Below are 24,985 nucleotides of genomic sequence, written 5' to 3'. Positions count from 1 at the left end.
TGGGTGGGTTCAAAAGGAAATGAATTCTTGGAAGACCTCTGGATATAAAGTGAACTATGCAAATAGTTTCCTAATGAGAAGAAAATACACAGTATAAGCTGTATTTTAAAAATGCGAGCAGCTGACTTTTCTTGATAGCACTTCACTATCTCCTCAATCACTTAAATTTCAGAAGTTTTATAAATGCTGTTTTTGTAATGCGGGTGGTTGAGGCCAGGTGGGTTCACATTGAATTAGGGCAGATGGCAGAGGAACTGCAGAGCCGGAAGGTGTCGGGCCATTCCCATTTATTGAAAGCTTGCAGAGTCAGGTGAGTGAATAAACAAAGGAAAACCGCTTTAGCAGTGGAGGGTGAGGAATCAGAAACACCGCCACCGGCAGCTGAGGGGATCAGGGAACCACACTTCACAGAGGTGGGAGAGCGATCTGGGAGAATCACCAACGAGGAAAACCACCTGTAGCTTTTATAGAGCCACACACGTGGCTTTCTGATCAAGCACTAATCTTGCAAAGTGCTTACAGCTGGAAAACCAGCAAGCAAGCCTAGCATAGCTGTTTCCCCCATACTTTTTAAAGCACTTTAAAGATAAACAAGCCTGTATTTAGTACCTTGTTAGGAAGTATTACGAACTCTCATTTTAATTGGGAATGAGCATATCAATTAGATGAGGCAAAAAGGGCCACTTTAGGGTTTTGAAGGCTCTTATTTAGGGGGCTGGGACAAAGAGCACCCCCACCAAATGCTTCCCAATTCTAAAAATAGCACTTAAGGAAAAGAGAAAGAAAAAAGAAATACACCTTAGAAGAAGTACTCATTTTTATAAAAATGTGTTTTATTTTAAAACAAGTCTATAAAAGTAGAAATTACATACAAAAATACAGATTACTCTGACACGTTAGCAAAATAGCTTTTGGCTGAACTTGAGTTTGGAAGCACTATGTGTTTGAGGGCATCCGGAAGTCAGAGTCCGCCGGAACCTATCCTCAGCCCTTGTCACTAATCTGTAAACAATGATATCAAGTAGTATTTAGCACTTTTTAACTACTACAAAATTGAAACATAATCATTTCGGGTATAACTACCTTAAAGTGTTCTTCCTTAGGCCTAGGCAGGTAAGGGCACTTCGCACCATAGTTTCTAACATTTGAAAAATCTGATTTAAAAAATGTTAATAGAAATAATGGGGTTTGGCTTTTCTGTTCCATTGTGAATGTATGGGGAGGTCATCAATTTAAGTAAGAAATTAGTGTTTGTTTGTTTGATTTTAAAGTAGAATTTAATCTGTTTGCTTCTATGTGCCATTGGCAAAAATCATTGCTGTCAAAAAGTTCAACACCCGGGTGTTAACTTCTCTGCAGGTGCAAGTTGGGCTTACAGCTCTGGAATTATGGGACCCACACCTGCTTCTAGTGCCTTGATGACGAACCTTTTTATTAAAACCGCCCACTTTTGCAGTGCTGGTCAAACTGGTCCCTCCCGCCCACTAGTGGGCGTTCAGCTTTCATGATGGGCCAGTCACGGCAAAAAGGACAATTAAAAAAACTTGATTTCAGAGTAATATAAAAATAACTTCAAGAACCTTGGTAATAAAGGCAAACAACTGCAGCTCAGTGGCTCCACCAACATTTTAGGAACAGAAACACTATATCGCCATCCTAAAACAAAGCAAGGCATTTTAAAAGCTAAAGAACCCATATTAACATCATTTGATCATCAAGTTAGAAGATCATGATCACCTCCTTGGCTACTTTCATATTCTGGGAGCACAGTAAATTAAAGGATACTTCATTAATATGCAGAGCATACTCCAGATTAACCTGTCATAGAAAACTCCCTCCTGAGCCTTCAAATCCTGCATCTGCATGTGGCTCTTCTTTTATTTAGGCTTTAGGGTGACTTACCCAGGACTATTTGTTTTCCTGAATCTAACTGCAAATCTAAAAGGTAATGTTGAAATGTGTATTTTTCTTTTTCTGCCTCAAATCGACTGTCCTATGCTGCTTCTGTTTAACTCACAATACAAATAGCTTATCATTCTTCCAGTCTATTGTCTTATAATAAAGCAATAGTGAAAAATTAAATAGAAGACAGTTCAGTTACCATAGAGAGCAAGAAGAAAGATTTGCTTGCTGGTGATTTTTAAGCTTGTTTCTACACAGATTTAATGAGAAAGGCACCGGAAGAGACAGCTCCAAGTTTGCTTTTAAGAGGTCTTGAAATTACAGGCTCATTCTCCTGAAATTTCATAAGGCCCACAACTAGACTCTTAGGGGCCTAGCAGCAACAGAAGCTTTGATAGTCATTTAAAAATAATAATAAAAGAAAAGCAACACATCCTAGTTTTCTCTCTCAGAAGCTTCTCGAATATACTTGCAGAAGGAAGACACACGGAAAAACCAGACATAAAAATGGGCGAGCGCTTCAGCAATTGGGCTTCCTGACTGTTTTCCCTGATCCATAGAAAAGAAAGGAGATAGCACCTTGCAATGTATCACTTCATAGACAACTGGGCTTCTGCAGTGTCAGTCGGCATCTGATGCCCCATATCTCAGGGCTGCTTTTAGCACCAATGGTAGGCCTGGCAATGGTGGTAAAATGGGAACAATTAATCTGGAGGTGAGGAAGGGCTTCCTGCAGCAGCTGAAGGGTACCGTCTGGCACGATTCCGAAAACTTGTAGTGTTTTTAGTGTGGGAATTTCTCCAAGTTCACTGGAAAGGAAGAGAGAGGCTTTCAGAGTAGCAGTATCTATGGAAACTATTCCCACTAGTTACCTGACCCTGTTTTGACAATTTGTATCATCCTTGATAAAATGCAAACTGACAACATAATCTGCAATCGACGATTTAAGAAAATAGCAAAGGTGAATCTACCCGCTAAGCACAGGCCACAGCTTGGAATATCTGACAACCTGAAACTGAAAGGTTTATTTCAAATCCAACCGTATTTGCTTCCTTTCTCCATTCTTAATTTATACTGGAAGGTGTCACCATATTGGGCGGATAAACTAGCAAGCTGGAGGTGGTCAAGTTTTACTGTGGTATCAGTTGAAAATCACCTAAAGTTACATGTAATTTACGGACATGGACTTGATCTTAGGCTCCCTGTCTCAAAAGATGTCAGCAGTGTTGACAATGTCCCAGGCATCCCCAATCTATGGCCCGCGGGCCGCATGCGGCCCCTTGAGGCCATTTATCCGGCCCCCCACCACACTTCCAGAAGGGGCACCTCTTTTATTGGTGGTCAGTGAGAGGAGCGCTGTATGTGGCCTCCCGTGTAAAAAGTTTGGGGACCCTTGGTTAATAATGGTTAGTAGTCCACAAGTCCTTTATATGTGATAGAACCTAACAGTGACTTCGCCAAGATATTTTAGACAGGGTTATGTAGTTGGGTACAGATGGAGAAGAGGGGTGATTGTTCAGACCCTTAGAGGAGGCCAATACCCACCTTACCTCTCCACATATCACCACATTTTTCTGTCACCCATAGGCTAATTCTCTTAGATGTTTCACATTAGATGAAATATACCTCTGTCAACTGTGAAACTCTGGTTCATAAAAAAAATGGAGCTTGTTTATCTAAGGTAAATACTTTTTCGTAATGATTCTTTCTTCTTAACTCAGATCTGTGTGCTCAGAAATTCCCCTCTCTGATCTGTATTTGCTCCAGATTGGGACACACAGTACAAAGTCTCAGAGAGGGAATATTTGGTTTGGAATTGCCACAAAATCCCGCTGCAAATCAATGACCATATCAATACCTAGAGTTAGAAGCATCCTTTATGTTTTCATATTGCTGGTAGTTACTTACAAAACAAACTTTCCTTATAATAATTGTCACTTTGCCTCCAATTTCCAGCCTAGTCTAAATACCAAAGGCCAAGGCATCTTCCAAGACCCTAGGTCATGTTACTCCCTGTTCTAGAACCTTGGATGCTTCCCTCGTGTTTTTCAGCCAAAACAGACAAATCCAGTCTTTCTGCTCCTCTAAGTGTATTTCTTCTGTGATTAACAAAGTGTCTTAAACACCAAACACAGTTCATATATGTTAGCTAAATAAATATGAAGGGGAATTTAGAAAGTAAAAGAACTATCCACATTAAAATAAACATGTCTGGTGTTCATAAGGGGATCATATGACATGGAGGTCACAATAGACCTAAAAGAAAACCAGAAAGAACAAATCATTCTTGAAGGAAACTAGTGTCTGGATATAGAAACAGGAGTACAAAAGAAAGGTCACAACATATATGGGTATGTTGATCACTTCAGAATGCAGTAGTACCACGCCAACCGTACCTCCCTGTTACATGAAATTTGAGTATATGAGAATTTTGGTCCTGGGATGTCCCCATTAGCCAAATTTAAGTCACTCTGCTGTGGACAGTATTTCAAAGAAGAAACCGTAGGTGGGAGGAGAAAAGGAGAGCGAGTAGGTGGCAGAAGAGCAAGTGTCCCTGCAGCCACAGCGACAGAGCCTTGGGGAGGAAGGAAACTGGACCAGACTCCCAGAAGACACTCAGTGTCATGTGTGAGGAGGGAGGGAGCTGTAAAGATGACATTAAATTTGCTATAGATTTTCATTTGATATGAGGAAGAATTTTCCAGCCCCTTGGGATGAAAGAGAGGAAACCTTTTTAAAAATCAAGAGATGATATTATTTCTAGGAGGACTTGGGTATAGATAACACTTCCAAAAAAAAAGATGACCAGGTTCCTTTTCTCTGGGCATGCACCTTGATTTTGTGGAAATGGCCGAGCAGATACAAAGTTAACCCTTAAATAAATAAAGTAAATAAACAAACAAGAGCTTAGAGAGTAGACCCAGACTACTCTGCATCTGTCCAGGAGGTCTACACTGTAGACCCAGGTTAGCCATGAACTCGCTCTATAGCTAAGAGTGAAGTCAACTTCACTCCTTTGGACTTCTTTCTCCCCCCTTTGCAAGGAGAGCATCACACTCTCACAGTAGTGACCACTTAAGTATTTCTGTTCTTGCCATTCCTTGACTATCCAGGATAGACATCACTAGAAAATTATAGAATTTTTCTTGTAAGTCCAGATGAAGACTTTTAGAATCAGGAGTTGATTTGAACATTTTATTTGGTTAAAAAACAAAAACACCACATTGGGTCTGCCTCCCCACTTATACTCTGAGCACCCTGGACAATAAGGCCATCGTCTTTTGCAAGTCCTCCACAGATGCCAGTACAGAGTTCTATTTAAACCTGCTCACAGCTAAATAGTACTCACTTTTACCAGGTTAATTTTAAGCAGAAAATTTTGCCTGTTGTTTTCTATTTTGCTGGTCTTTCCTAACCAGTTCATGGTACACTAGTATCGATGTTCAAGTGTCAAACATCTGCTGTTAGTAATAACGAATTTTAGCACCCAGTGACCTCTCTTTGGGTCCCTGACTTCTACTAGCTTTAAAAAACAAAGGTACTTACAGTAAAGTTTCAGGTATTATATCATAGCACCGACTGAGTGACAGGTGTTGGAGGTAGTTGAGTTGGTAAAATTCTGGAAAGCAGTCGTGATTTATCATGATACTATCACTGTAACAGAACAGACGAGAAGAGTCAAAACCTGTCCATCAATTCCAGGTGCAGAAGAAAAAAGTAGTCTACTGCTGAGTTCTTCCAAATCAACATTTAAAAATCTTTCTAATCATGATTGTTCACATTTAAATAAATAAATTAATTAATTAAAAAATACCTTAAGTCTAGGTTGACAAGATTGGGGCATCTTCCAATTAAGGTAGAGACATCTAGAAAAAAAAAAGATGGTGATGATTAAGGAACAACATAAGGATATCTGCTATCAACACTATCATTTACAATTGTGCTAGGAGCTTATGCAGAACAGTTCAATCAGCCGCACACTATTAGAAAGAAAAACACATTAGCATCTTGGTAAAAGATTTTTCTACCCTGAAACCCCAAGTGAACCTCCTGGAAACTACAGAAAACAGTAAAGAGAAAAAATGAGTGGTTAACAACAGTCCATAATTTATCTACATATCAGCAAAAACTGGAAAATAAAGTCCTATTCACAATAGCAAAAAGCAAAACCAAATACTACAATATATGGGTATGTGCCACATAATGTTTCAAAGAAGGACCACATATACAATGAAGGTCCCATAGAGCTGAACGTTCTTATCAGTGACATAGCCGTCCTCAATGTCTAAGCAAAACACAGTGCTCATGTGTCTGTGGGGACTCTATGTAAACAAACCTTCTGTGCTGCCGGTGGTAGAAAACTGTAGCACATACAATCATGTGCAGTACATAATATTTGATATGGTAATAAATGTTACTGGTGTATGTATTTAGTATACTATACTTTCCACTTATAAAAGAATGCAGTAGAACAGTAGTAGGCTGTGTTATGTGGGCATCGGCCTTATACACCTCGCATTGACTGTCTCTAAGGATTGCATAATTTTCTCTCGTGTTTGACTTAACCTTAACCTCTGTCCAACAGATGCCAGGAGCCACCCCTGCATCTGTGACAAGAAAAAATGTCTGCAGACCTTACCAAGGTCTCCTTGCAGGCAAAATTAGCCCTGGTTGAGAACCACTGTTTAATACTAATCAAACACTGCATTTACCGTATTTCCCCGTGTATAAGATGCACCTTAATTTGGGGGGCCCAAAATTTGAAAAAAGTGTATTACATAAAGTTATTGAACTCAAGTTATATTAATCATAAAATGCATACAACTCCTCATCACTGTCAAACTCCTATCCACTAGCTTGTCCTCATCTGTGTCTGATGACGAATCACTGTCTGCAACAGTAAGTGCAAAAACAAGTGTGAAAAAGTGGGAAATGCAGGTAAAAAAAACTAGAACCACTGTAGAAGACGCACCCAGTTTTTAGAACCAAATTTTCCCCCCAAAATGTGCGTCTTACACATGCAGAAATACGGTATATATCTCTGTGTTGGAGTTTTACCTAAAAATCTAGTTAATTAAAAGTTCTTCTGCTTAACAAATAAATTGTTTGAAAGTATAAAGGCTTCTACTTCTAGACCCTGGATTCAAATCTTCATGCTAGCTGTTTGCCTTTACCTAACTGTTCTGATTAGCTGCTATCTCATCTGAAAAATGAAGGAAAAAACATAGGTACTGGGTTAAGTGAGACAACTTGGGGAGGACCACACTTAGCAGGGGCTCAGTGAGTGAGACCCACAACTGCCAAGGCACCTCCAGCAGCCCAGCGGCTCCTACCTGATCTCTGCAGGTTCTTCCGGTAGCCGCTAAGATTCAGCTGGGTGACAGTCTCTGACACACGGGCGACAGCCACCTGCACATGCTTTTCAGTGAAGTCGAAGCACCAGGAGAGGTTCAGCTCATCCAGCCTGCACAGCAGAGGGGTAATAAGAAAAGCATGAAATTATCACACAGGAGCAAGTTCTCCAGGCAGCACTGCTTCTGGCCACATAGCAGATACGAAGCCATAGACTCTTGCCATTTTATGCACAGAACCTCTGCTTCTCCAGACAGCTACCTCTGCTCACCTGGAACTGTGCCCCCTGGCCCTGTGACCCACTCCCGGGCTCCATTTTGCCCCAGAATCCACTTGGCCCCAGAAAGTGGCCACGGGATCTGAGCCATGGCCTGAATGAATGCTGCCCCCTTGTGGAAACTACAGGGAGCATCCTCCTCCCTTCCTGACAGCTCAAGCCTTGCACCAGAACTTGGAAGCAGAAATTCCAGCCTGTTTTCTTTCTCAACTACCCATACTGCTGGCAAACAACTATACAGATGGAACAATCATCTGAGATCTTTTAAACAACTGATTCCTGATAAAGAGACACTGACGTTGCAAAAAACTGCTTCATCTTATTTGGCCTCAAACTAAGCAAATGAGACATTCAAGGAGTATGTTCAATCATTAAACCACACACCCCATTCCTGGCATTCCTGGAAAATGTAGGGCTTATACATTATCTCACTGATAACGTTCCTATCCAAAGGCAATCTGCTTTCAACAGATCAAGGAGACATAGGTACAATGCAATAAGATTCATGCAGAGACCAAGGGATATTAAAAAGGACAGAGACACGGACTCACGGACACCCCCCCCCCCCCCCACACACACACACTGTGTATTCTGTGAACCATATCTCCTCTCAGTAATATCTGTACCTCTATAGCCTTTACTTTTTTTTTTTTTTATAGCCTTTACTTTTATGCTGGCCTTATTAACACAATATAAAAGATGTTTTTAGTGTAATCACCCAAATTCATGATGTATATTTGCAATGTACCAAATTTAATCAAAAACTGTTAATTTAGGTATACAGATATTAAAGGGGGGAAAAAATCTGTATAGTCAGGTGTACACAGATTTCTTTCAACCATCCTGTTTATAAACATATTACCACATTTCCCTTTAGTAAACAGTAACAACAACAGAAACGGAGATCATTACACAAGTAGCCTCTGCAAACGCACTGGATTTGGCTCCTGAGGTTGGACAGAACGTTTAGAGGGCAAAGGACACTGCATTATTCAGATTGAGAGCTCGGAGGTAGGAACTGCTCAAAAAATGTCCCAGTTCTGTTCAGATGTGAGTGATGATTATACCTTTCAAACAACAGCCATGTAATCTAGTCTCAAATCTTTCCTACCTGGAACAGCTACTCAGCAAAGTCTCCAGGGCAGATTCGGAGAATCCAGAACACCCAGAAAGGTTTAGGCGCACTAAATTTGAGTTCTGTGAGAGATTACTGGAAAAAGAGAAGAACAGACAACCAATAAGATGCTCGTTTTGATTCATAAGCATTCTGAGGAAAGCAGGCTAGTCAAGTGTTTAAGCAATGCAGGACTCTGAGTCAGAAGTGAGTTTAAGTTCATACCTCATGGAGCAGATTGGACTTTGGGTGCTGAACCCACAGTGCAATATACAGATGATGTATTATAAAATTGTACACTTGGAACCTGAGTAATTTTATGAACCAAAGTTACCCCTATAAATTTATTTTAAAAATTAAAATAAAATTAAAATGTGAAAAATAATTCATGCCTCACAGGAGATTTGACTTTGGGTGGTAAATACATAATGCAACATAGAGACAATGTATCATACATAGGCTTGTACACTTAAAACCTATATAATTTTATTAACCAATGTCACCCCAATAAATTTAATTTAAAAATTAAAATAAAAATGTGAAAAAAAATTTATGTCTCACTGTTTGTATGACATTGAGCAGAATGCTCTCTACCTCAGTTTACTAATCTGTGAAATGGTAGCATCAGGACCTTCTTGGAGGTTTAAAAATAAATGATAGAATGGGCCCTGGCCAGTTGGCTCAGTGGTAGAGCGTCGGCCTGGCGTGCGGAGGTCCCGGGTTTGATTCCTGGCCAGGGCACACAGGAGAAGCGCCCATCTGCTTCTCCACCCCTCCCTCTCCTTCCTCTGTCTCTCTCTTCCCCTCCCGCAGCCGAGGCTCCATTGGAGCAAAGATGGCCCGGGCACTGGGGATGGCTCCTCGGCCTCTGCCCCAGGTGCTAGAGTGGCTCTGGTCAAGGCAGAGCGACGCCCCGGAGGGGCAGAGAATCGCCCCCTGGTGGGCAGAGCTTTGCCCCTGGTGGGCGTGCCGGGTGGATCCCAGTCGGGCGCATGAGGGAGTCTGTCTGTCTCTCCCCGTTTCCAGCTTCAGAAAAATAATAAATAAATAAATAAATAATAGAATGTAATAAAGGGCTTAGCACAGTGCCTGGCACAGAGTATAGACACAAGAAACGTTTGTCAATATACTTTTTAAATAAACAAAAGCAACATTCTATTTCCATTCAGGCATAATTAGAATTAACTTATAGGCAAACTTCTAGTTATAAAGTTACTGGCTTCTTTCAATCAAATGTCTCTCAAATTTGCCCTCTCCTCTACATTCCCAAATGTCTCATGCCAGTGAAACTCAGTGATAGAGCAAGAGTTCTGGAATCATCATTGCCAGGTTCAAATCTTGGTTCTGCCACCTACAAACTGTGTGACCTTGGACAGGTTAGTCAGCCTGTGCCTCAGTTTCCACATCTGTAAAAAGGGAACAATAAGAACATATTTTATGGGATTGTTATGAGAATTAAATGAGAATACCTTTAAAGAACTTAATCTCTGGCACATAGGTAAGTGCTCAACAAATGTTCGCTGCTATTATTATTACTATTATTCTATATTTTTACATCAGGTTTCATTCTTTATCACCGGAAGAACACAACCAAGTCCTAACTAACTTGGTTTCTTCCATGTTTGAGTGACCCTCTGAGGTGGTCAACAAGTTGATCTTCTAAACTTCAACTCTGCCATATTCCTTCCATTTTCAGAAGCACGTTCTATACCACACTTCTCTATAGCCTACGGCGAGGTCCAGACCTCTCCCAGCACGGTGAGGCCCATTACAACCTGACCCCGATGATTGTACTTCCTGTCACTCCCCTCACTGAGCCCTGTGCTCCAGCAAGTCCCAATTACTTAAGAGCTTAGAACCACGGGCAGCAGTACCCAGACAGCTCCCTTTGTCCTACTGCATGGAGATATTGTCAATACTCAAAGTAAGAGTCACTTCTTCCAAGAAGGCAACCTTCCCTACACTTAATTAGGTCTCACTGCATGTTGTCACGTATTCACCAACACGATTAAACAAGCACACTGCACAGTAATTATCTGCCTCTCCCATGCATGAGGCAGGGACCGTGCCTTTATTCATCCAGGTATCTCTAGAACCCAGTGTAAGGCTGGCACTTAGTAAGCACTGCATACATGCTTTGGTTGCCTAGACCTTGGAAAGTTCTTTAGAAGCTGAAACACTGTCCCGGATATTTTCTGAGTCCACCTGGATAAGCGCAGCAGTTATACTAAGGACACAAAGTCAGTACACATAGAAACAACTGCCTTTGTGACAGGCTCCTGGCTGCCACTCACTTGACAACGGGATCCGAAAGCTGTAGGCCTTCCAGGCTGAGATTCTGCAACTTGGAGCACAGAGACATAATGTCCTGGAGGGTCGACACATTGATGACCGAGTTCGACAGGTCCATGTGCTGCACACGGAATGGGCTGAAACAGAGACCAGAAAGAGAGGGGTCCCGTAAGGCAGCTCACACAGTCCACATCAATTCCGACCCTGCCTCCTCCCCAAATGAATAGCCAATCACAAACCAAACACTCAAAGCACATTTCAAGTATTCACTATAGTCCCTTCCATAAAACAAATTGCTCCTAGCTAATTCCCATCCTCATTCACCTTAAAATTTATGAGGATTTTTGCCAAGTCAAGATGTCACTGCCAATCTAGTCCTGCTTAGAAATTAGTGAATGTCGTGAGAATGAGCTGGATGTGGGTAACCAAGGGAGTTATGTCTATGATGACTTCCAGAGAGGATGAGGGTGTGGATGGCAGTGGCATTTACTGAAACAGGGAAGATAACGGAAGGGCAAGTTGTACAGGGTAGGCTGAATTTAATGTCAGATATGCTGATCCTGAGGTACCTGCTGGAAATGCAGGAGCAGCTGTGTCCAGGTCGTTAGCAATGGGAATGCTGAGAGGAGAGAGCTGAGCAACCGGCGAGGATTTGATGGCATACATGTAGGGACACAGGACACGGTTTATCCAAGGGCAGTGTGAGGACTGAGAAAGAGTGCAGCTGGGGATAGACGCTGGAGCGAGCAGAGGAAACCATGCAGGGGATGTGTGGAAACAGCCACCGCAGAAGGATAGAGACTGGGGGCAGGGGAGCGCCGCCCTCTGACCATGGAGGGGGAACAACCACCTGCATCAGAATACGCGCTCCATCCTGCCTTCTTTCTTCTGTCTTGAGCCCATTTTTTTTGTTCAGTACCCAGTCATTCTACTCAAGTTTGAGCTAACACTAAGCTGTGTTACCAAACTATCGATAACAGGGAAATGTTTTTTTCACAATATTCTACAGAACAAACAAAAAGAGGACAATTCTCCAGGCTGCAAATTTGTCCATGAGAGGATCAGAAACCTGAGCTCCCAAACTAAAAATTCTCCTCACACACTTTTTTCCTCTTGTGGAATGGACCCTAGGGAAGTAGGGTGCCCCCGCCCTATCTGCTGCTGGGTGCTCGGCTGGCCCCGCCTCATGAGACACAAGAGCCATCTGCTGAGGAACCCACTGCAGAAGCTAGCAAGCATTGCTGACCCAGGGACGAGCCCAACTGGAACCCCGAGTTAAAATGGGAAGGGCGTTGCTGGAATCTGGGCCATGTGCCCACACGGCAAAATATGCAATTAACATCCTACACGGCACAGAGGACCTGTCACAGGCTAGATCAGGCTGCATGGAGGGAGGAAAAAAAGGTTTTGATCTGTTTTCAACCTCAAGATTTAAAAAGTCTTTTCCCAAGATTTTTCTTTTTTACCTGAAGTGTTCAACTAATGGTTGGTCCACAAATGATCGTGGGCAGGAGAAGGCAACCACCCCTCGAGACAGCAGCCGCCCGATCGCATCCGGGTGCAGGTTTTTACCTGTGAGGTCTAAGGTCTGCCACAGAGACTCGTCAAACCTGGAAAAGAGAAGGGGCTTGAGTTGGTGAGTCCGGGGCGTGGGTTCCAGAGGCGCCCTGCTACTAACGAGAAGGATGCGGCCAATACACCGCCCTGTAGCACATTCTGAAGAAACCTTTGTTTTTAAGCTGACTACAATTTAGCTATGGCATTTTTAAGGCATATTATTTCTTGCTCATAACATGGACAGGCTTCCATGTTCCTCTTTCTACATATTTCTAGTTCCAATGGCTCATTATTATCAGTAGCCAGGCAAGGATCTGAATACAGAAAATAAAATTCAATTCGATTGGTTAACTTTAAAGATGATTGCTCAAACCACTTAATGGATTACTCACAAGGTAAGTACATTCAAAATGGCCAGAGTGATCCCACTTGCCGTTTTTGTTAAGCATAAACAGGCTACCATGGTTACTCTAAATAACATGTTAATAAAATTAAAAAAGCCTGACCAGGCAGTAGTGCAGTGGATGGAGCGTCAGACTGATATGCAGAAGACCCAGGTTCGAGACCCCGAGGTCGTCAGCTTGAGTGCGGGCTCATCTGGTTTGAGCAAAGCTCACCAGCTTGGACCCAAGGTCGCTGGCTCAAGCAAGGGATTACTTGGTCTGCTGTAGCCCCACAGTCAAGGCACATATAAGAAAGCAATCAATGAACAACTAAGGTGTCGCAACGAAAAACTGATGATTGATGCTTCTCATCTCTCTGTTCCTGTCTTTCTGTCCTTATCTATCCTTCTCTCTGACTCTGTCTTTGTTAAAAAAATAAATAAATAAAATAAATAAAATTAAAAGATAGTGTTTCTAAAGCAAAAAGGAGGTACCAACAGTGAACAGATCAATAATGGAGCTTTAACAACCACAGATAAATTCAGTTTAACAAAAAAAAGTATCAAACACATGAGGGAACATTTCAAATGCCTACTACCAGAATTTTACTTTTCAACACTGCTTGAAACAAGCAGACTCCTGGCAAGGGCTTTGAAATAATTCCGCATAAAGAAATGGTCAATGTGTTCTTTGATCTCCGTTATTAAGAAGGCAGGACTGCAGTGCGGAGCATATACAAGTGCCTGATAAATGTGTTATTACTTTTACAGTAACTGAGATGAAGAGTCACAGACTCTGCATGCCCAGGACAGTGGGCAAAGAAAGTTAAAACGGGGTCACTAGCTGGGAGGATGGATGCTGTAAATACCGAGGGTTTCTTATTTCCTGCACTCCCTAAATGGAGAGGAAGGGGCTCCTACTGTCTCACCGTGAGTCCTAGCAACATGGAAGGAGAAGAGATGGATGGCGGAGGGTTGGGTGGGGATGAGAAGGGATGAAGACGGAAACACATGCAAACTGATAAGCACAGCCTTTTCCAGGCCCCAGCCTGTTCTCGCCTTTCCAACTCACCAAGACATTCCCCGTGCAGCTCGCTGTCCGTCCCCGAAAGGTGCTGTCCCCAAACCAGCAAAGCACCAACCACCGCGGGCTGCCACGGCACCCACTTCCGGAGCCAGGCACCGCGCAGGCGGCACCTTATGCATCCTCTGAACTGTCCTGCCCTGAAGATGCCCTTCTTCCCATCTTATCTACACGGAGGCAGGGGGGCTCAGAAGTGTCAAGCACCTCACTCAGGTCACAGAGAGCCTCAATAACAGGGGCTGGGTTCACACTCGTTCTAAAACCAGGGCCCCACGTCCTCTCCCCACTGCGCTCACCGGCCAGCCCACCGGGCTGAGGAACCGCGGTGCCTCCCCCAAGGTACCCCCTCGCAGGTCAGGGCCCAATACATGTGTGCTACCAAACCCGGGGAAAATAGCAACTCTCCGACACGGGACAGCGTTCACCTCCAGGAGGCTCCTCCCCTTTCCCGGTGAAATAAGACACTAAGTATTAATAGAAACATGAAGATCCTTAGCTTGCTTTGTGCTCCTATATTTTTCTTGGGTTTTGGTTTCATCAGACCCAAATGAATGAGTCAACGAACCCTGTCTCTTCCTGAAGATGCCCTTCCCCATAGGCCAAATGGGGTGGAGAATACTTACGCCAGGTGATACCACCGCTTACACACGCTGGAGACTCTGAGGAGTTCAGGGAGGCAGAGGCAGGAGAAGATGCCCAAGAGCAGCTCGTCGGGAAGCGAGTCCCAGGAGACACCTTGGGGGAAAATAAGGGCTGTCCTGTCACCATTCCTTCACCGCCACTCTGTTGGCTCTTTCCATGCACGTAAAGGATACACAATATTTAGCTCAAAACAGGAATTTAACGCTAATCAAAGTACTCATCCCCACGATTGTTTTTCTGCCCAGCCACTGTGTAGGTACTTTACAGTAAGCACTGCATTTTCTTAGCGAAAATAGAGAAAACTGTGAATGCTTTTCACAACACGCTTCCTTAGGTTGGCGCCCAATGGTCAACCTTGGGCGGAGACGGTATGAACGATGTCCGCACCTGCTCAGATGTCACACAAGGTCTAAGGTATCATGATGCTTCTGATTGCTACGGAATGCTAAGGAAACAGTGGAGGGTCTATTGAGTAGTGACCTTTATTTAAAAGGCAAATGGACATTCCTCCCTCTTCTTTCAGATTTACAGAAAGCACTTGGAAGTCAACTTACCTAAAAGTGTAATATCAAAAGGTGCCCACACAGGAGAGGATGGGCAGTACGGGGTGGGTGTTCCAAGTCTGAACACAGTGGTCAGGGAAGGCCTTCCAGAGATGGTGACCACTGACTAGAGGCTTGAACAAAGTGAGGGAGTCAGCCCTGTGAGTCCGGGTTGTGTTCTAGGTACAAGGAACAGCATGTGTTTTGAGGAACAGCAAGGAGTACAGTGTAGAAAAACAGTGTACAGGCAAGAGGGAAAAGGTGAGATCATGCAGGACTCTGTGTCATGATGAGTTCTTCGGCTTTGACTGTGAATGTGCTGAGGAGCCACTGGTTTTGATTACGGGGGTGGCAAAAATCTTGATTTCACATAAGTTTAAAAAAAATCATTCTAGTGGCTGTGTTCAGAAAAAAACCAGGAGGAGAAAAAGGAAGACCAGTTTTCTTATTCTTATAAAAGTAATCTCTAAACAGCTTCCCAACAAGAAGTAAACACTTACGTATGAATGTATAGACAAGGATAATAGGACAACTGACAAGAAGGAAACCGCACCAGATATATTGAGTTGTCAAATTAGCTCAGTTACTTGCCTTCCCAGTCTCTTCCTACCTTCCATTGACCAATACCAATTCTAAAGCTATTCTCTCCTTTCTGTGGTAGTTAATTTTATGTGCCAACCAGCTTGGGTCTGGGGATGGCTAGATAGCTGGCTACACACTGTTCTGGGTGTTCTGCAAGGCTGTTTCAGGATGAGATTAACATCTGAATCAGTAGACTTGAGAAAAGCACAGGGCCCTCTCTCCCCAATGTGGGCAGGTCTCCTCCCATCAAGGACCTGAGAGAACAAAGGGCTAATCAAGGGGGAACTGGCTCTCGCTCCTGGGACTTGGGGCTTCTCCTGCCTGCAGACCCTGGATCGGAGCCTCTGGTCGGTAATACAGAGTGATCATTTTATTCTTTCCCTGCCCATCATGCCCTTCCCTCAGTCCTTCACTGGTGCTCCCCAAATAGCCTAAATAAAGTCTGATTGACGTGAAGTTCAACGCTTTCATGTCAGAGCCCAACACATTTTTCTAGGTTCATTATCTACACATAGGTTCCAGCAGCCATTGAGAGTTCTTTGTAATCCTCAGCATGAGTCCCTCTGCATCACATCTCAAGCCTCTGCAGAAGCTATGCCCACTCCTGGCCAAAAGCCCCGACTCCTCTGGAAGGCCTCCAGGCCAGTACCAAAACAGGCCCGTGTTACAATTTATTATTTACTCTGTCCCTTACTAGACCACAAATTCTTGAGAATAACACATTAAAAAAAAAAATCTCTGTATTTCCAAGGACTAGCACAATGTTTGAAACATTCATCTATTCATATATTTATTGAACAGGTGCTACATGGTGGGGTCTGTTCTAGGGATACAAAAATGAATAAGGCATGGTGTGCTCAGAGTTTGAGACACGGACAAGGAAGGAAATTTTAATGAAGATCACAAGAGGCTGCAATAGGTAGGCTTCTGGATGTTGTGCTATGTGGTATATGGTGGTAAAGAAGTGGTCAGGGAAGCCTTCCTGGAAGAAGTGGCTTCTATTGAAGAATAAGTAGAAGATGTACAGTTGTTCAATTAATGACTTCCCCTCTCTATCTAGAGGACAAAATTAAAGGTTCTGAGTCCCAGAGGTAGAGAGATGAAGGCAGATCATCAATGCTGACCCTTGACATGAGCCGAGGAGGTGGCTAGAGATTAAACTGAGGCTGCTCAGTGAGGCAGGCACCTTCTACCACCACCACAAAGCCCCTGCAAGGTCAGCCTGGACAGAGGATGGAGGTTCTCCAAACAGGATCCTGTTCTGCTCCCCTAATTGGAAAAAAGTTGATGGACAGGTTTTTCTTCCATTAATGCTTCTGAACTCCCTGACCTCTGCTGCTTCTTGTATCTGCAGGTCACATTCTACCATTTGATTTAGCAAAAAAAAAATAACATACTTAGATCTCTAAAGTCTAATGTCAAGTTTTACTATGTTCTGCAAAGACCATCCTGGCACCAGGAGCTTGACAGCACCGCCCCCCCCCCCCACCACCACCCAACTAACGTAAGAACCACTGGCTAGAAGAAGAAACTGCTTGGAATTCAACAACGGTGCTGCCAAATCCGTGAACCCTGGGTGGGTGAGTTACTTAAGCCCTCTGGGCTTGGTTTCTTCATCTGCAGGAATGGGGACAGAAAGATCATTTTGCAAGTTGTTCACTGTGAAATTAAGTAGAATATGGAAAAAGACTGAGCCTCACTAATTCTTTCTCTTTCCATCTCTATTCCTCTCCTTTCCCTATTAAATCTGCACATTTTCCTCTTGTGGCCTCTTCTTTTCAGTAGTGCTGAGAATTTTTACTCTAAGGCAAAAGAGAGGCATGGTGTAATTTACCAAGACCTCCAAACCACCCTCTAGCTACGTGTGGGATCACCAGAAGCAGGTCCTGAGGATCTGAATTCAAGTAGCTGAGTTGGGAAATGATCTCAGGAAGCCCCAGGAGTGGAGAGAGATATGGGAGGGAAGGAAACTAATTCCAGGTTTGTTAATTAAGGAGGTTATTGCTATGGGCCATTGGGGTTCAAATCTGCTGGAGACCATCCCAGAGCTGTCCAAGCTGAGGGCACGGGTGCTGGGGTATTAATCCACCAACTGCTGTCAGTCACGACAATTCTAGGAGGGAGGCACAATGTTAACTCCCAGCATGCCTGCTCAGGAAAGCCCACAGTCACATCTGCTTGCAGGAGAAAGCTTAGGGAATGGGGAGCTTCAAAGGACTATGGGGGGGGGGGGCTGAAGTATCCACTAAAGATATGAGGCTGAAAGAAACTTAGAGAGGCTTGCTGTGCAGTACGGGGCAGGATAAATGAATAAACTTCATGCTTCCTATTTTACTGAGAAGACACAAGAAGCCAGGAACAATAAAAAGATCGGTAATTAAAATGCTAGGAGGAAAATTTGCCTAACAATGAATGCAAAGGTTTGTTGAGGACAGCAATGCCAGGCAATGAAGCCACGCAAATAAGAGAAGTCTAGAATTAGGAGAAGTCTAAAACAAGGAGGGCTTTGCATCGCAACGTCCACCTTCACTGCCCAACTCCTATTTGTCCTTCAGATACCAGCTGAAATGCCACTTCCTCAGAGGAGCAGCCCCTGGTCACCACCATAGCCCCATGCCCAGATCTGAACAGCCAGTATCTAGCACAATGCTTGACACACTGTGAGCGCTGGCTGAATCTTTGCTAAATGCATTAGACTTTTCATTCTCCTCTCATGCAGACTGTAAATGAGCCAAATCTGTAACCTTTGTTAACCAGGGAAATACGAAACACCAGTGCTTAGGACAGAGCCTGGCAATGAGTATTAGGAAATGCTCAACTGATATGTCACAAAGAAATGATTAATAGCTGAGAGAAAGTGAATGGCTGTATTTTACATGAAGGCAACACTGTTGGCCTCTTAGGACCAGTTTCCTCATTTGTAAAATGACAAGGCTGGCTCCACTACAACAGATTCCTGGGAGCCTAATTAATGTTCTAGTGCTGGGAGCTAGTGTATGCAACAGTCCCTGCCTAACAGCCTCTCTGGGAGATGAGCTAATAAACAAATACATAACCCAATGTTTAAAACGGCCATTTACCAGAAGCTCTACAAGTCTCAGGTATTGATTAAAGGACACTGACTCTAATCTTTGCAGCAACCTCATGTACTAAGTAGTAGCATCTCATCTTATAGATGAGGAAACTTGTTTAGGGGACTGAAGAATACCACTATGAGGTGGCAGAGCCCAAGGTCAAATGTAATTGTTCTGTCTGCTCCAAACCCCACGCCCCAAAGTGAAGGCGTAGAGCCACAAGAAGTGGGTGTTGGAAGGTTGGCCAGATGGCAGAGGGCACTACAGGTAGGGACACAGAATCCGCAAAGGAATGGCATGGCACTATTGGCTTCTGAGGGCATGAGGTTGAAGACAACTCAGGGCGCAGAGGAAATGTTCTCCATCAGAACAGAGGTGCCTTTGAGGTGGGGGAAGAGACTTCAGGAGAATATACAACTTTGAAAAAAGGGACAACTCAAAAATCCAGCTCTGACCCCAATTCATGCCTTCTTTCTACCCTAAGGTGCTCTAAGACTCCATGCTCTCCCTGTTCTGAGTACTCAATGTTCTACAAGTGTAGGGAAGGGGAGACTTAAACCTGATTTTAGGGAAAAAGACACGGACCAGAGCTGGGAGGAAGAGGTGGCAGGGAGGGGGCATAAAGCAAAGGCCCTGAGAGCGACCGAGTGGCTGGCTACCAGATGGAAGCAGCAATGGTCAAGGAAATGCACTAGCAGCTAAGGACCCAGGGCCCCACTCAGTGACCACAGGACAGTGATTCTGGGGCCCCTGGGTAGGGGTGTTGCAGCCTAAGACTGGCTGCGGTCCAAGCAGATGGGGCAGAAGTCTGTCTTCATATCGATGCTCTAGCGGCTGGTATCCAGGCCTACGATGTGCTTAATCTAATTTTACTTGCCATATTTAATTCTCAAAACATCAACCATCTGTTTCCTGGATTCCCGACGACACTGCTGCCCGGTCTGTTTGCCCAGAGCGGAAGAGAAAGTCCAGATCTTTCCTCCACTCGCCTCCTCTTCTGCACCCCCCAGGACTGCACACCAGCCCTGCACAGTAAGGGAAATAACAGCTCAAGGCCTCCAGTCTTCAACCACATGGAAGCAGTTGGTCAGACTCGCAAACCTGCTCCTCATCACCCGTCATCACCACCATTTCCACTTATTCCTGAGGTGCAAAACCAGGTGTCCACTCCTGTGACTCCATCCCTGTCATGCCTCTTAAACCCCTCTGGAAAGAATGGCTCATTGAAGAGTTTTCATGTATTAGATCTCTGGAGGATAGATAACTCTTCCCACCTGACCTATTTCTTTCTTAGAACATCCCCTACACTTGAATTCAATTTAAAACACCTAAGTCATCTTAATCATAAACCAAACTTTGACTCCTAAAATTGTCCCTCTCTTTAAGCATAGAGAAATTATACCTGAGGAGTAAGCAGGCCCTGCTGCTCACGACAGTTTTTTATGTATTTTTAAGGGTGGGGGTTCACCTCATGCTTGCTTTCACTAGCTTGTTTTAAGGAGCAACAACCCAGGCTTCCCTTCTGGGAAGCTATGGATTCTGCCATCTGAGATGAGTTTTCCTTCCTCTTCCCACAAATCACAAAGAGAATACACATACTAGCTCTCATGCTCTCTCTCTTTGTGGCTAGGTAGGCAGAACTGAGAAAAGCAAAACACAGCAAAACAAAACCAGGGGTCCTCAATGACACCCTGTGCCCCACTAGATTTCTGTGAGACCCCAGCATGAGGGAAGAGCAGTGGACAGACCAGGGAAACTGGGATTGGGAGAACAGATGCAGTATATAGGCTGAGAGTAGGCCTTTTGCCTGGTATGTTCAGTGCTGTATTCCTAATCCCTAACAGTGCTCAATAAATCTTTGCTGACAGAATGAATGAATGGAAGCTGCAGAGCAAAGAATGCGCCTGGGAGGGTCCCAGAAAGGCTCTAACAGCTGAGTTTTGAAAGCTGCAGGCTGAGATTCATTAGTGAGCTATGAAATCAGTCTAGTTTGACCAGCACTGTTTTTGAAAGAATCAAATGGCAGACTAGGAAATAGCTTAGGGGAATATAGTTTTGTGAAATTTCTGTTTCAAGTACACACCCAGGATTGCAATGTAAAATATATTTCTTATTGGTTAAAAGAGAAAAATTGGAGGAACTATGTTTGACTGGGGCTGTTAAAGCAGATTCCCAGGTTTAAGGCAGGGCTTCTTGGATCAGTATCTCAGGAATTTTGCACTTTGAACAAGTTCCCTTGGGGATATCAGCATACTCTATAAACCCTGGAGTCTCCAGTCTGAGAATCAGCTCAGGGTCTGGAATTTCCAGCAGTTTAATAGCCACGGAAGAGTTGATTAACGAATGACGTCAACAGGGTTTTCATGGCCATCCTGTTTGGAGGGGGAAGTGGGGAGGACGGGATCAGGACAAACATTTAATGCCCACAGATAAAATGCAGTTGTCCTCTTTCTGCCTATTCACAACCTTGCAATTGGCCATTTCTGCCCAACTCTTCCCACACATTCACACAAAGGCAAGTCAGACCCATCCTGGTACGGGTTGGTCACATAGTTTTTTATCTTTCGAAGTAGACAGATAAAGAACATTTAGCTGCCAGATGTGAGCCTGGCTTGGGGCCTGCAGGGAGAGATTGTTGAATGAGGAACCAAGAGAACTCCCAGTCCAGGGCCACTGTCATCAGATCTCTATGTAAAGCAGGTGTGGCCTCTCCACCCTAATCCTGGCAGAGCTATAAGCCACCTGTCCCGACAACTGCACTCAAAACTCCCTGGAATGATGATCCACTCCACTGGGGACCCGGGCTCCGGGAAGCCCGCTGGAAATCCTCCATCCAGCTGTCCCTCCTCCTACATCACTGGTCTCACCTCTCCATCCTGCCCCCCCTTCACCAGCTAACCCGTCTATGCTGTGCGCAATTCCACACACGTGCAATATATACATTGCTTCCCTCCCCGCCTCTCTCTTCTTACTTCAGACATATGTATTTGAGGTCAAATTGAACAATCCAGCCCTTCTCTGGACTCCTCTACATAGGGCGGCCAGCTGCCATCTTTTGCTGTGAGGATCTCTTACTGTACATTGTCTCTGCACCCCAACTTGACTTGCAAGTGCCTAGAAGACAGCAACTGTCCCTCAGTCTCCTCTGGTTTCCAGATCGCCTTGTTTAAAAATGTCTCTCTCATTTACATCTGTGTATGTGAATGGGGAAGGGCACAAAGGGACCACATCCGGTGTGAAAGGCTATCAGCAATGGACACATTAATCAACAACTGCCCATTTAGCACCAAGTGTCTTTCACCACGTGTGGGAAGTTAAGAGCCGGATTGCTAGTTGCATTCCACACACTAAGTAAAACAGTGACATTAAATCCAGAAGGAAAAAGCCCTGATGCTAACAGGGTCAGACCAACAGTATTAAGAACAAAAAAAAGTGAAATCGACTCCCAGATGGATGTCAAGTTTTATTGACCAAATTAATTGGGTTTACTTACTGAGTGTTACATACAGGCAACATGCTAAGAGCTTCACCGGCATTTCTTTCATTTAATCATCCCAGCAACCTAGGAATTGGGTGTTATTTCTCCATTTCACAAAGAAACGAAGGCAGAGAGGGCCCCAAGTAACTTCCTAAGGCTGGTAAATAGCATGCTAGAGATTCAAATGTAGATTTGTCTGACTTCACCACAATCCTTTATTGCCTTTCTAATTCAACTTATGTTGATTCCCAAATTCCCAGAGGGTAACTTAAAGAGTCCTTCTACTAAAGAAAGGATCAACCCCACCCCCATAAAAAGATTTTTTAAAAGAGCAAAACAAGCAAGCAAGCAAGCAAGCAAGCAAGCAAGCAGTTAAGCACCTCTAGCCAGATATCCCACTGCTCTCCCCCTTACTGGTTCCAGTCTTAGAATATGGCTTCCTCATTCCTTCAACAAGAGACACACCTCTGCCTGAGGGTCTTTGCACGGTGGCTCTCTCTGCAGAGGGCTCTCTTATCCAGACATTTGCACAGCATACTCTCTTCCCTCCTTTATGTCTTTGCTTAAAGCTCACTGTCCAAGGAAAGCTTTCCATCAATATCCCGTTTAAAATTTCCATCCACCTTCCCATTATACGACTTCCAATGCCTCTTGGTTTGTTCAAAGTTTGTTTTTTAGCTGCACTTATCATGCTTTAACATACTACATACTATATTTATTATGTTTATTGTGTCCTTGCTCTAGAACAGAAGCGCCACGGGAGGAGGAATGCTGACGTTTTGTTCATTGCTGTTTCCCTAGCACATAAAACAATGCTAAGCACAAGGCCCACAGTATGTGCTCAGCAAACACTTGCTGAATTAATGTCTTAAATGACTTACTAGCAAGAAAAATGGATAACCCTAGGTCAATACCCTTTGTTTAACCCTATGACTTTGAGTTCTTTTAGTTCTGATCTGCTCTAGGAGGCATTCATTCATCTGCTTGAGAGTGGAAATGAAAAGCTACTAAGAGGGTAACGATATGGTGAGTTCTATGTTTCAGTCAGGCCATTCTAGCTCTAGAATATGGATCTGGGGAGGATAAGGCTGGAATGATGAGTCCATTCCAATATTCAGGTAAGAGATGAAGAGAGCTTTAGAAATACTTAGGACACAGGAAGGAAGATTCAATCATTGGTTAGATGATGGGGGATTTCAGGTTTTGGGGTTGGGTGGCTAAACAGACAATGCTACCAGTAACAGAGACAGAGCGTAACAGAAGAATCCCATCTGGGAGTGGACCTGGTTCAGTCTCCTCCACTTAGTTTAACATCCACCTTAGCAGTCCTTTGGCAAATAACTAAAGCGATTATGGCAAAAAGCTCAACGAGGGGCATAAAAGCTGACTACAAAGAGTTCTATAAGATCACCGCTTATGTTCCCATTTATCGGTTGCACTGAACCAGCCTGTGAATATAGACAGATTCCCTTCTAAGGAAAAAGGGCAGCAATGTCTTCTGGGTTAAAATTTTATATGAGTTAAAAATTAATTGTACACTTGAAGATAAATACCCTCAAGGTTCTTATTGAGTTCATTGACAATGAGTTGTTTCATTTCTTTGGAAAATAACTTCAGAATTAGGCGTTTTTAAGAGGGTCCCATCCTAAAGATCCCGAACAAATGTTTACCAGCAAAATTGTTGAACCCGGCCCCTCTGAGACTTGAGTTTTACCCTCATCCCTTACCTGGAAAACTCTCTCGATTTAGCTTGGGTCTGCGGATGATCACAAAGTCCTTGTCATTGCCTTTGCTCTTCAGTCGTTTCCGTGTGGGGCTCTGCGGGTGGCCCAGGTTGGAGAGCAGTTCTTGAGGGATGTTCTCACTGTCCACCTCCTCCTTCTCCAGCGCGGAGACCCCCATACCTGTCAGTAGCTCAGAGGTCTTGCTAGAATCCCATCCCCAAGTGAAGCTGGTGGTAACGTTGCTAGTCTGGTCGGGAATCTCCTGGAGGTGTTTCCTGCAAAAATGCACAATAGCCCCTTTCCTTTGAGGAACACACCCATAAATAATTGGTAGGCCTAAAGGAAACTTAAGTTATGCAATGCAGAAAACTTTCGCAGCAGCTAACAGAACTGCATTTTTTAAGTGCCGGGGGCGAATTCTCAAGAATGAAAAGAGAAAATAACCGAACAAATCGAGAAGGCTTTTTGGTTTACGATCCCGATAATGTAGAAGGCATCAAGGATTTCTGAAAGTGGAAAGAAGAGACTAGGAAAGACGGAGGAAAACCACAGCCATTCAAAACGGTAGCAGGAAAACCGAGTACAGTACCGAAAGACTGATAGCACACTCTGATTTTCGCACTAAAGCATCCATCCATCCATACATCCATCCATCCATCCATCCATCCACGCTTTCCCCAAAAGGGGCTAAGAAACCATTCACCGTCCAGCATTAGCAACGATTTTAGCAAGTAGCAAAAGTCGTAGCCGAAATGAATTAACACGGTCCATTCATGTGCTGCCCCTTTTCGCAATCGGTTTACCGGTGCATGGCGTCCACCGATTCCGGGATTTTAAATGCGTGCATTAATTGCAGACTTGCCCGCTTCCCGGATTCCCGCTCTGGTGCGCGGCGGTCCGAGGCGGGAGGCTTCGGCCCCCAGCAGCGAGACCCGCCAACTCTAGCAACGTCCCATCTCCGCCGCGCGCGCAGGGCTCCCTGC

The 24,985-nt window shown here is 44.0% G+C and overlaps 1 protein-coding gene across 1 annotated transcript; it reads right to left on the bottom strand.

The window, feature by feature from the left end:
• Positions 1-812: 812 nt before the first annotated feature.
• Positions 813-24,985, bottom strand: SKP2 (S-phase kinase associated protein 2). The gene is made up of 10 exons (XM_066239825.1): positions 24,806-24,985; positions 24,006-24,277; positions 14,584-14,695; positions 12,404-12,547; positions 10,940-11,074; positions 8,643-8,741; positions 7,236-7,366; positions 5,717-5,768; positions 5,449-5,556; positions 813-2,711 (listed from the first exon to the last, which is right to left on the bottom strand). The coding sequence occupies exons 1-10, from the start codon at positions 24,847-24,849 to the stop codon at positions 2,498-2,500; spliced, it is 1,311 nt and encodes a 436-aa protein (XP_066095922.1). The 5' UTR covers positions 24,850-24,985; the 3' UTR covers positions 813-2,497.

The sequence above is a fragment of the Saccopteryx bilineata genome, chromosome 1 (assembly GCF_036850765.1).
Source record: "Saccopteryx bilineata isolate mSacBil1 chromosome 1, mSacBil1_pri_phased_curated, whole genome shotgun sequence".
NCBI classification, from domain to species: domain Eukaryota; kingdom Metazoa; phylum Chordata; class Mammalia; order Chiroptera; family Emballonuridae; genus Saccopteryx; species Saccopteryx bilineata.
The sequence above is the reverse complement of the archived record's forward strand: the minus strand, read 5'-3'. Positions and strand labels throughout refer to the sequence as shown.